The sequence below is a fragment of the Mchenga conophoros genome, linkage group LG13 (genome assembly GCF_057382185.1).
Source record: "Mchenga conophoros isolate Kocher_MC1m ecotype Shallow Benthic linkage group LG13, M_conophoros_male_GT1.1, whole genome shotgun sequence".
In the NCBI taxonomy this organism is placed as follows: domain Eukaryota; kingdom Metazoa; phylum Chordata; class Actinopteri; order Cichliformes; family Cichlidae; genus Mchenga; species Mchenga conophoros.
Genome location: NC_140538.1, coordinates 33,644,604 through 33,655,996, shown reverse-complemented (window position 1 = coordinate 33,655,996; position 11,393 = coordinate 33,644,604). Strand labels below are relative to the sequence as shown.

General features: G+C 44.2%; 1 protein-coding gene across 2 annotated transcripts in view; it reads right to left on the bottom strand.

Annotated features, from left to right (window-relative positions):
• Window positions 1–11,393, bottom strand: part of LOC146561782 (uncharacterized) — a 39,153-nt gene that overhangs the window by 2,122 nt on the left and 25,638 nt on the right. For both annotated transcript variants that reach the window (XM_085243090.1, XM_085243091.1), the window contains 4 exons: window positions 7,736–7,897; window positions 3,242–3,404; window positions 771–892; window positions 478–599 (listed from right to left, as the gene is read on the bottom strand). In XM_085243090.1, coding sequence (XP_085099216.1) covers window positions 478–599; window positions 771–892; window positions 3,242–3,404; window positions 7,736–7,897 — 569 coding nt within the window. The remainder of the gene's footprint in view (window positions 1–477; window positions 600–770; window positions 893–3,241; window positions 3,405–7,735; window positions 7,898–11,393) is intronic.

The window sequence follows — 11,393 nt, the reverse complement described above, 5'->3', positions numbered from 1 at the left end:
CCGTGAGGATGTAACGTGTCTTTGACAAGTTGAAGAAGGAAAGCAGGATTATGTTGATACATGTTTTACAGCAAAAGTAAAAACAGGAAAATGTGTGTTTTACTGAAAGTGAGCAGAAAACGTGAGTTTTGTTTATGTTTGTGAAGAAAAACAAACATACACTGAAACATGTGCAGGTACATCAGTCTTCTTGTGTAGTGTGTGTGGGTGTCATGAAATGTTCTCGTAAAGGAGAGTGGGACGTTTTCAGCCTGATGATGGTCTGCTTCACTTGCATCACTTGTTAGGAGACCACCTTTTGCCTCTCTGATGGGTCCCCAGCTGTATACGGACCCCTGATTAGCTGCCCATCGGATCATTTGGGCCAGTGTGCCGCGACAAAATGTGAAAAAGGAGCAAAATGGCCGTTTATCCAAGTTCTTCTGGACCTGACTGCAGATCATAGACGTACACTGTGGTGTGGAGCATGCTCCTCACCTGTAGAGCTGTGGGCAGGACATCTTCAGTGAAGCTGAGGCTGCTCCCAGCCTGCTGTGATTCCTTAACTTAGTCTTCCTTACCACGTCTTTGACTCTGGCCCACGTGCTGTTTTCACTCAGCTGAACACAAAGACACACAAAATCATCACTGATCAATTTCCCCTTCCAGCAATAAATGCAATGTCAGCCTGACAGAGTTTTTGGAATGCAGAGCGTCGCCTCATATATCTCATGTGAAAACATTTGTTAATCACGCTGCAGAATGTGATTCTGTCAGGATAAACCACTTACTGTGTGCTGATGGATGGAGAGCCCCTCAGTGCTGTCCCCGTGGACCTCCCCCTCAGTGTGACTCCTTTGGCTTAGGCTCTTCCTGCACGGAGGAGCGAGTGTGAAACCACCACCTGTAACTCCTGAAACAGGGAGCAAACAATAAGCACTTACAGTTCAGTTTGTGCCTGACTAATAACATTTAAACCAGTATTCGTTTGGTCCGTTCGTGCATTTTGTCAACGCTGTAAGCACCTGTAAAAAAACCAAACACACTACACATGTGTGCTGAGCCACAACATTTCAAACGCTGTGTGTCCTCGGTGTCCTGCCCAAACTGAAGGATGGACGTTATCATGGCAAAACACACTGACTTTGATTTAAGTACAGGTGGACCCGACCATGCAGGCAGACACAGCAGTGTGTGTGTGTGTGTGTGTGTGTGTGTGTGTGTGTTTCCAAAGCATCGCTACATGATTAGTGATTTTTCATTCAGTAATGGCTGTTATAAGAAATCCTGCTGGAGACAGTGCATGTCTGCTTTTTCCTTCTGCTCATCCCACTCCCCTCTTCTCCTACTTTACTGTAAACAGATCACTTCTTGTCACAGCTTCTGTTGGTCATAGCACTTTGCTAGGACCTATTCAGTCCAGTGCTATAGCTACATAACAGTTGGTGAATCCGAATGTGAAATTACTTTATGTGGACTGTGCGTGGTCCGTGTTCCTGTCAGGAGCAGATTTCTGCCCGGGTTTGGGTAAAGCAGAACCTTTCTTTAAAGTAGATGAACTGTGGGGGTAGTTCTGGGTCACACTGTGAAACTCGAGCATTGCTAAAACAATTTGAGAACAGTTTAGTTCGTTCAGGGTGTTTTCAGAAGCTTGAAGGCTGCAGAACAGACTGTAAGTCCTGTCTGAGGAAAATATCTCGTCTTCTACGTTTGGAGAAGCTGAGAACTGCATCTAAGCATCCTTCTTTGCCTGCTTGTGCAAATAAACTGCTTTGTATGCTGCCAGTTTTTTCACTGCTGTTGGTTGGTCATTAGTTGTAGTTTTATCCAACCGAAACCATAAACCTCTGACCGTTAGTAACTACGAGCACACCTTGATTTCTGTTGGAAGAAGTAATAGACTCTCTTTTTGTTGCTGTCTTATCTCCTCAGACCTGAACTCTTCCACAGCAGCGTTTTTAATTTCTCTTTGATATTTGGGCTGATTGGTATTTTGGTCTAAATAAATGTCCACATATGTGAACGCCAGGTCCCAGGAGGTTAAAGGTGCAGTCTGCCCTCGATTGGAAACACACCATAAACATGCTTATTTATTCCAGTTACTGCCAACAGGTTACAGCTGACAGGAGCAGCAACAACAGCTGCTTATGAGATAACATTATCCTGATGTTAGGCTCAAGATAAACAGGCTGATTACATGCTCACATCACCTAAGACTTTATTTACGAGTCCAACAAAATCATATCGACTTCACAGAAAGTTTCACTGTTGCTGGCAAACAGCAGCTAAAAACAGCAGGTTACCTCCAGCTCAACGTGCCTACACTGTGATTGGACAGCAGCTTCACTGAATCGACGTGTATCAGGCTGCCTTCACAAACCTGGCATACTCAATCTTTAACGTCAGTTTTGTTTATATAGTACTAAATCACATCAGAAAAAACACATGATGAGTGAAAAACAGAAGGGAAAGTGTGAATCTTGAAAGTAGAGATAGTGTCCGTCTCCTGAATCCAAACTGGAAGCTGGTTCCACAGAAGAGGGGCCTGAAAACTGAAGGCTCTGCCTCCCATTCTACTTTTAAATACTCTAGGAACAACAAGTAGGCCTGCAGAGCGAGAGCGAAGCGCTCTAATAGGGTGATATGGTACCTGATGAACAGCAGCCAGACTTTTTTGAGATGCCTCAGGTTAAAAACATAAAATACTGCAAAATCTTTAATTGACACATCAGTTTTTTTATTCCTGATTTATTAGTTTGTGTTTCTACTATTGAAATATGTAAAAGTCTAGTGTTAGAAAATATTTCCCACAAACACGAGTAGAAACACAGGCAGGCCACAGTCTACAGTCTACGTTTAGTGGTGAGATTTTAACCGCTGCACCGTGAAAGATTTCCCAGCATGCTGTGCTGTCAGCATGTTATGTACATTTACAACTACATGTGCAAAATTACATGAAGTTTGCAAACGTGTTCAATGATACTTGATGGTGAAGTTGTGATGTAACTCCAGCACTCTGTACCAATGTTTGTTTATGCCTGTTTTATCAGATTTAGGATTTTATGGATTTACATCAGTGCGATGTTTTGTATATTAGTTACAAACATAATCACTGTTACTGCACAAGATGTTGTGGAATAAATGTCAGGTAGTCCTCTCATGAATCACTATTTATTCACTACAAGAAGATACTGGGATTGAATCTAGCAGCCTTGTAGAGATTGCGGGTGCTTTTGTGTGTTTTCTCCAGGTGCTCTATTACCTCCACCGGTCGATATGAGTGGGTGCTGTGTGACCTCTGGAACGGCTGACAGGTCTGAGAGAGTTCCACTGGGCGATGAAAACTCATCTCTGGATTGCGTTTTCTGGAAATCCTGGAAGGCTAAACTGGCTGCACCACAGCTGCAGTAGTCTTTGAAGAAGTCCTGGAAAAAGCAGAGAAGAAGAAAATGTGTCATGAAATTTTCATTTCAAAAGAAAGTGATCAACAGCTGAAAAACTGATTTTGAACGTGGTTTTAAATAAAAATGATGTTTTAGAATTTTACTCCACGTAATGCAGATCATATATGATGATACAGTAGGATGTGTAATTTGAATGTTGTTGCTAATGTGCATCGTGGGACCAAAGAACAGGCACAGCACTTGTACGATTAATGGTTTCTTTTAACATTATTTTTGAGGATTTTGTCTTTGTTGGACAGACATTACAGAGGTGAGAGAGAGCAGCAAAGGCCAAAGGTCAAGAGTTGGGAGTTCATCTTGTAATCGGAAGGTTGCCAGTTCGAGCCCCGGCTTGGACAGACTTGGTCGTTGTGTCCTTGGGCGAGACACTTCACCCGTTAGCTGGTGGTGGTCAGAGGGGCCGGTGGCGCCAGTGTCCGGCAGCCTCGCCTCTGTCAGTGCGCCCCAGGGTGGCTGTGGCTGACTGGATGTGTAAAGCGCTCTACAAATACAGGCCATTCCTCTTGAATATGGCGCCTGCTCACCCACCAAACTGAGCTGGTGCCCTTTGTGAGCATTGTTTAGTTAATCTAGTTTCCTCTCCTCCATAGTCAGACCAGGACTGACATGTTAGCTATATGTTCTTCTTGAATTGCTGTCTGAGTGGTGTCCAAAAATAGACCTTTGCTCCCCATGATTACATGTTAAGTCTCCTGTGTTTAATGAAATATTTAGTGCACTGCATCTCTTGGGTGAACAAAGGCAGAACTTCACTTACAAACAAGAGGAAATGCTTCGAGTTATTCCTGAGATTTGTTCTAGTTTAGCCTCAGCTCCCACTCAGATGGCCCCCACTGGTGACACGGAATCACACAGTCAGCAATGAAGCAGTCACGCAGCCTCATCCTGCGATCTCAGTTGCAGTGTCCCACGATGCTGTTTCACCTGAGTCCTTTCCTGGGGAGTGGTGGTGGTGGTGGTGGTGGCATTTTGGGGGGGTTCCTTCCACCTGCTCGCTTTCAGCCGCTCAGCGCTCTCTTCCCACGATGATGCCACTAAACTCTCGTATGCCGTAGGCGTGCTGAGAGGACGCGTGCAGGCATGGGCTGAGGCGTATTTCATATCCACAGTGGATATTTCGACCTGTGGTTGCTGAGACCGGCTGGGTGGAAAACACTGTGTGTGAAATTTGTTTTCAAGCATTAAATAATCAGTTGGCTTCATGTGATGAAGCTATGATCACTCACCAGCCTGAGCCTGTTTGATTAGTTAGGGAGACCCTCGGCTTTTTCACGTCTCCAGACGCTCCATTAATTCTGGCTGCAGAAACACAACTCCCACATTGACTGGGCCAGTAACAGAGCAGAGGGTTTGAGTCTGTTCTGCCTTGCTGCTTTCAATCAGCCTTACCCACAGCCTCTAACAGATCACAACCAGAACATATACCCGCACCGGATCCTTCATCTGTTCCTGAACAGTACCACGATCTACGACAGACAAAGCTCTGTCTCGACCTCCCCACAGGCCCAGGAGGAGGAGCAATGTTTCACTCCAGTTTATTAATCAACCGTAGACCCAGACAGAGTTGCGTGTTAATTCATGTAATTGCAAACTATTCCTGCCGCTCATTCGTTTTAGTTACCACTTACCTTCCCAGTCTTTTCCCACCTTGGGATGTGTGAGGTAAATGAACTGGGTCTCAGCACTTTTCTGCTCTACCTGAACATTCAGAGCATTTTATACAACTGGCTTCATTCAATCACTACTTATTGTAGTCACACCATTCTGTCAGATGCTAGACCTCATCTCTGTAGGCGGTGTCGCCATCGTTGGTGTCCCATCATCACCAAATCTGCAAATTTGGTGATGATGATGCAGGGATGCGAGGGGTGCAGTCACTGGTGTCGATGGTGTATAGGAGAAGACTCGGCACACATCCCTGTGGTGAGCCAGTGCTGAGTGATCTCTGGGTGCCAACCTTGACTGATTGTGTTCGGTCAGTGAGAAAGTTTTTCATCCATGTGCATGTAGCGGAGGCGGAAGTCTGAGTTTACCAGCTTGGCTATAAGAATGTCTGGAAAGATGGTGTTAAAAGTTAAGCTGAAATCAACAAAGAGCATCTTTACTGAAGTCCCAGCATTCTCCAGGTGAAGCGGGCAGTTCTTTATGCACTTTAGGATCAGCTTCTCAAAGCACTTCACAATAGGTCTGTAGTCATTAAGGACAATGATGGTCTTAGGGACCGGGACTATTGTTGCTGAGCTACATCGCCCAACGTGGGGCTCGAACCCACGATCCTGAGCTTAAGAGTCTCACGCTCTACCGACTGAGCTAGCTGGGTTTGTGCTGCCATCTTTTGTTCCCATTAAATCTCTGAGTTTGCTAGGTATAACCAAAACAAGCCTGCAGTGTGTCGTTACTTACGTTTTAGTTTAAAAAGTCAGACACTCTGAGAGGTGATATCACTTGTAAGCTGGAAAGGAAATGCTGTCTCACTAATTTAACCATTTAGTCTGGAGAGCCCGTTTGCTGCTCTATAAATACGCCATCTGTAAAGCTACAACATCTTACTATTCATCGCAGAAAATAAGAACAATCCCAGGCTTCTCTTCACCACTGTAGCCACACCTCTGTTGGCTGTAGCTCAGGTGGTAGAACACAATTCAACCCCTGTCTGCTCCAGTCGGCCTGCCAAGTGTTCTTGAGCATGACAGTAACCCAAGTTACTCTCTGATGCATCCCTGGGAGTGTGACTGTTAGCTTGGTCTTACAAAGAAAGAAGAAAGTGCATGTGTGATATCTTAATGACCTCGTAGTACCATATCACTCTCACACTTACTTGTTGGTGAATTCTCCCGTAGTTACACTACAATAGTCTTTGCTGCTGTACTGAGTGCTTCTTCCACTCATTATCTGTTTATACACCACTCTGCATTCAATCATTATTAATCTCTGGCTGTTTTCCACAGAGAGTCTTTTGTCATGTCGTCCTCCCCTCACCAGCAGCCTGTAGCAGCAGATGGCCCCGCCCCTCACTGAGCCGGGTTCTGCTGGAGGTTTCTTCCTGTTAAAAGGGAGTTTTTCTTTCCCTCAGTCGCCAAGTTCAGTGTTCATAGGGAGTCGTTTGTAGGGACTTTACATTACAATAAAAATGTTTTGAGGTGACTGTTGTTGACCATAAACCGTCACAGTCTTAATGTGATAATGAGCCTCTGTTGTGCGTCCTTTGAATCTGTCCTTCTACCTTTCAGCTTCTCATTTGTTAACAGTATCGATGTTCATGTCATTTTCTTAACACACACACTTGCTCGGGTGCGCTACATCCTACACAGTGTTACTGTAGATGGTGAATGCTTTCTGCTGGTGCTCTTCCTGCCACCCCTGCTGTACACGATGCACCAGGGCTGTCACTCATACACAGAGCTGTACATGACGGTCCATTCAGAGACCACAGGCGATATTCCAGTCAGGATTACTCTGTGTCTTTAGTGTTGTTTTTGTCAGGGTCACGGCGGGCTGAAGCCAGTGTACGCCCTGGACAGGTCTCCAATGTGATGCAGGGCTAACACAGAGAGACTGACACCAAGCTCCACACAGAAAGCTCGTTCACCGGCCTGATGGTGAAGTCAAACACAGGACCTTCTTGGAGTGAAGCGACAGCACTAACCACTGTGCTGTCCATATTAAATGTATTGGTTATAAAATACAGAATTGCTATGTCAGTTTAAACAGCTGTGAGTGTGGCTGGAGGTTGACCTGGTCGTTCAGCACTGTTAACGCGCTCTGCCTTTCTGTTCTCAAGTTCTGTGCTGCTTTTCAGTATACTTCAGTTTTATTTACATGGCACCACATCACAACAGCCACCTCGAGGTATGACACTGTAAGGTAAAGACCCTACAGTAATAGCACTGCTCATAATATTTAAAACAAAAATGTATTTAAGCATAAAGACAGGAGGTAGAGGCAGTTGGTTGTCTATAAAAGGCCAGTGGTTCATTCCCTTGTTCCTCCAGCGTGCATCTCCAAATATCATTGTGCAAGATACTGAAACCTTAGTTTCCTCTGACGCCTCCGCTGGACTCTGAGATCAGGTTCAAAGTGCTTAAGCTTGGAATGTGAAGGAAAAGTGCTTTGAGTGCTCAAACCTAGTAGGAAAGCACCATATAGACCAATGAGACATGCTTTTCAATCTCCACACCCCCAGTTGCAGACAAAGACTCTTAAAGGTCGTCGGACAAAGCTGCAGCTAGCAGAAATCCTCACGTTTAGGTCTCGACTTTATTGCATGAGTTGAAATAAGAGCGTTCACACACCTCTTTGGCCTTTCTCATCCTGCATTCCTTTTGCAGACTGCAGATCTGCCTCTGCAGCTGGAGGTTAGTCTCCTGCATCTGGCTGATCTTCTCAACGAGTTGACAGATGTGCTCCAGGTAACCGAGTCCTGAAGATAGCGGGCTGGGACTCACTTGCTGCGCCTGTACAAGCAGAAGGCATATGGGTTAAGATAGTTATGATAATTACGCCATTATTATCCTAAACAATGCTTCTATTTTTTCTCCAGGACTGCTGTAGTGTAATAACCATAATTACTGGCTGGGTTTATTTGTTCATTATTCAGTTTTATTAATGAAGAATGTCACCACAGATAAAACCCAGGCCTATCATTTAGTCTAGTTTATGCAAGAAAAGTGCTTTTGTTATGATTATGATGGAAAGTTTTGGTTAACAGTGTCTCAAATCCTGACCTTTTTATTAAACCAGAGCAGATAGTGTCAGACTCAACACTGACATCATTACTTTAGTCTAATCGTTTTGTTGCCCACCTGCTGTGACTGTTAGTGTGTGCTTGCTCCTTCTACACATTAATTAAACTTGGCAGCAGGGGGTCGAAAAACTAGGTTGAAGTGTATGTGAGGAGAGTGATAAGCTTGCACCCAGTGCTGCTGGACCTGCAGGTTGCTTTTCTCACCTGGTTTTACCTGGTGACCTCCCACCAAGCTTCACACTTCACATTGAGAGATTTCAGAAACCATGGGAAGAGTTTGTGTAAGAACAAGGCTGATAAGGATGTTTCTGGGTCCAGTTCCTAGCATCAACAACATGATGATGTTGTTATCAAACCATTCTCCCCTCACTGTGCCATTAGGATGATCAAGGCACCAGAGCTGATATCACTGACGCATTCAAAAAAAGGGACATGTTTTGCAGTTAGATTAACATTCAGGTGTAAAAGCAGTCCACTCATTTTTAAACTAGTCTGAAAAAGCCCTGCTGGATCCCACTGAATAAAGTACCCTGTGTTCTGCACATTTTAGGTGATTTTGATACTTCAGTAAACTCATGGACAGACTTTTCTACTCTAGCCGAACTCTAAAAGCACTTTCCACAACTTGCCTCAATCACATCTTTTTCTGTGTAACTTTCAAACATTCATTCTCTGGTGGATGCATCTGAGAGCAGCTTGTCCAAGGATATTTGGCATGCAGGCTGGGATTGAACCACCACCCTGCCGATTAGGTGGTGCTCTACCATCTGAGCTACAGTCTGATGTTTTAAGGCATAGCCTCCAACAGCTGTGTATGAAATGCTCCCTCTGGAAAAACTGCCTCATAGCCACAAAATCACTCAGTGTCATTCTCTCTGTTGCACCAGCTGTTCCCTAAAGTTTGCATACATTTAGTGTCAGAAAGTGCAAATGCATCTCTCCGTGTCTGCAGTGAAGCTTCACTAAAGGCTGCTCTGCTCCTGACGTGTTGCCTTTCGTAGGATACCTCAGTTTGACTCTGTCGCTCACAGTTTCATTCTCACCCTCTCACTCCCCTGTTACATGAACACCAAAGCTGATTGTTTGTTTCATTTCAACTTCCAGGCTTTCAAGATCCCACGCTCAGTCGCCAGCTCATCAACATTTCTGTGCATTTATTTAAAATGTGGAAAAACTGAAGCTTCCTTACAGCCGCAGTTTAGTTGCTGCAATACAGTTCAGACAAAATGTCTCATCAAGGGTTTCCAAGTCTGTTTTCCAACCTTAAATGTACAGGAAAGGTCACACCCTCAGTTCCTGACACAAGATGCTAGCATCTCTTTGCAAAGGCATATTCAAAATGTTGGTTTATGTGGTAAAATCCATATTTTAATAAGAGGAAACTTTGAGCAAATATTTATCCAACCACAAACATTCCTGTAAGTGTACCAACAAAAGCAGGATGTGAGCTCAGGCCCAGTGTTTCCCATGCAGCTGACACTGAAACGCTGCTCCACAGTGGCTGTGGTGGAAACAATGGCCAAACAGGTTTAGGGACTGACATCACTCGTTTCCTCTGATGCTTTACAGAAACGATTGTATTGAGACTGAGAATTTTTACAATTGCAGTAAATACATTAATAATGTGTTAATATTTAAGTTAAAAAATCTACATTAACGTTGAAAATGACTGTGCACAGGTTGCAGATCCTGTTTTTGCCTCCTGATATTCCAGTTTAGAGAATAGATGGATAGTGTCACGGTCCTGGATCTTTGATCAAGTATTTTCAGTTTTGTTCTGGACTTTTTAATTTATGTTTTAGTTCCTGTGTCTGTTATGTTGTAGCACCTCTGAGTTTGTTATTTGTAGTTCTTGATTCTTTGGCTTTGTTTTATTTGTTATTTCCCCTTTTGTGTCCAGTCTGTCCTGGTCTTGTCACCATGCTTTTTCTCCAGCGTCCTCGCCTCAGTCTCACCAGTCGTATCTCGTGTCCTCTGTCTCATCTCTCTGTGTTCTGCCTCCATGGGCTTCCCAGTTTTGTCAAGTTTACATTTTATTTTGATCGCCTCCTGTCTCGTGTATATAATGTTCAGTTTTGCTTCTCCTGTCTCATCAGTTTGATTCTGTTTAGCTGTGTTCTCAGGTGCGCCCACTCTCCTCCTGTGTATATGTTGTCAGCACTGACCTGAGGGCAGCCGGTTTAAACAGATGAGCGAGGTGCAAGGCGTCACCAGGTGGTGCTAATGTACTGGGACACTTTGCTAGTCTTGCTGAACATTCAAAATGCTTTAGGCTACAAACTGCATTATAACTAAACATTTATATTTTAATTATACACTTGAAATACTTTATTTTCTTAACATCGATGGCAAATTTTCATTGTCATTTATATGCTTGGACTGTGGGTGGAGATTGGATTACTCAGGAGAAACTGACACAGGCACAAGGAAAGCATACGAACTCCACACGGACGTGCCTCAGATTTGAATCATGAAACATTTTGCTGTGAAGCAACACGTTTATCCACGGCACCAGCAACACCCATCCAAATCCAACGTACTCGACCTTTTGATCTTCAGCACGAGGCCCCCTTACAACAGAAGTCTCGCTGGTTGCTTGTGTGTTAGTGCAATCCCACAATCCTCCCAGGACGTTCTGACACATCTGCCCCAAGATCAGACCCTGCTAGCAGAGCGAGACTGAACAAGTACGGTTTGTTTTGAAGGCTTGTTGGAGAAAGTCTCTTCTCTCTTAAAAGAACACGACAGTACAGTCTGACTTTAAAAACCAGCATCTGAGCAAATCAAATGTCTTCATTACCCTTTAGACAGACCAAAGAGAACACAGTTGGCCCTAACACACAGCATGTGGCCATAGCACATCAGCACCTCATTCATCTTGCATCCTGTCAGGAGGTTATGGACGAGTGTTATTTTGCAGCCACAGGACCTTATAGACTGACTGATCACAAACTCCTCTCTATACCAAAATATTCCAGAGGACATTTATCCGATCACAGCAGCAAATCTTTGACACAATGACTGAAAAACAAAAGGACTGAAGGGTCAAAGTTCAGACCTCAGCCTGACTCAGATGATTAAGAGAGTCGTTCATAAATGAATTTCTGCAAACCTCAATGAACCAAAGCAACACGGTAAAGACGAACGGGCCACAAATGGAGTGAACGAAGTTATTACTGACAAAGGCGGTGCTTCATGCTGCATGG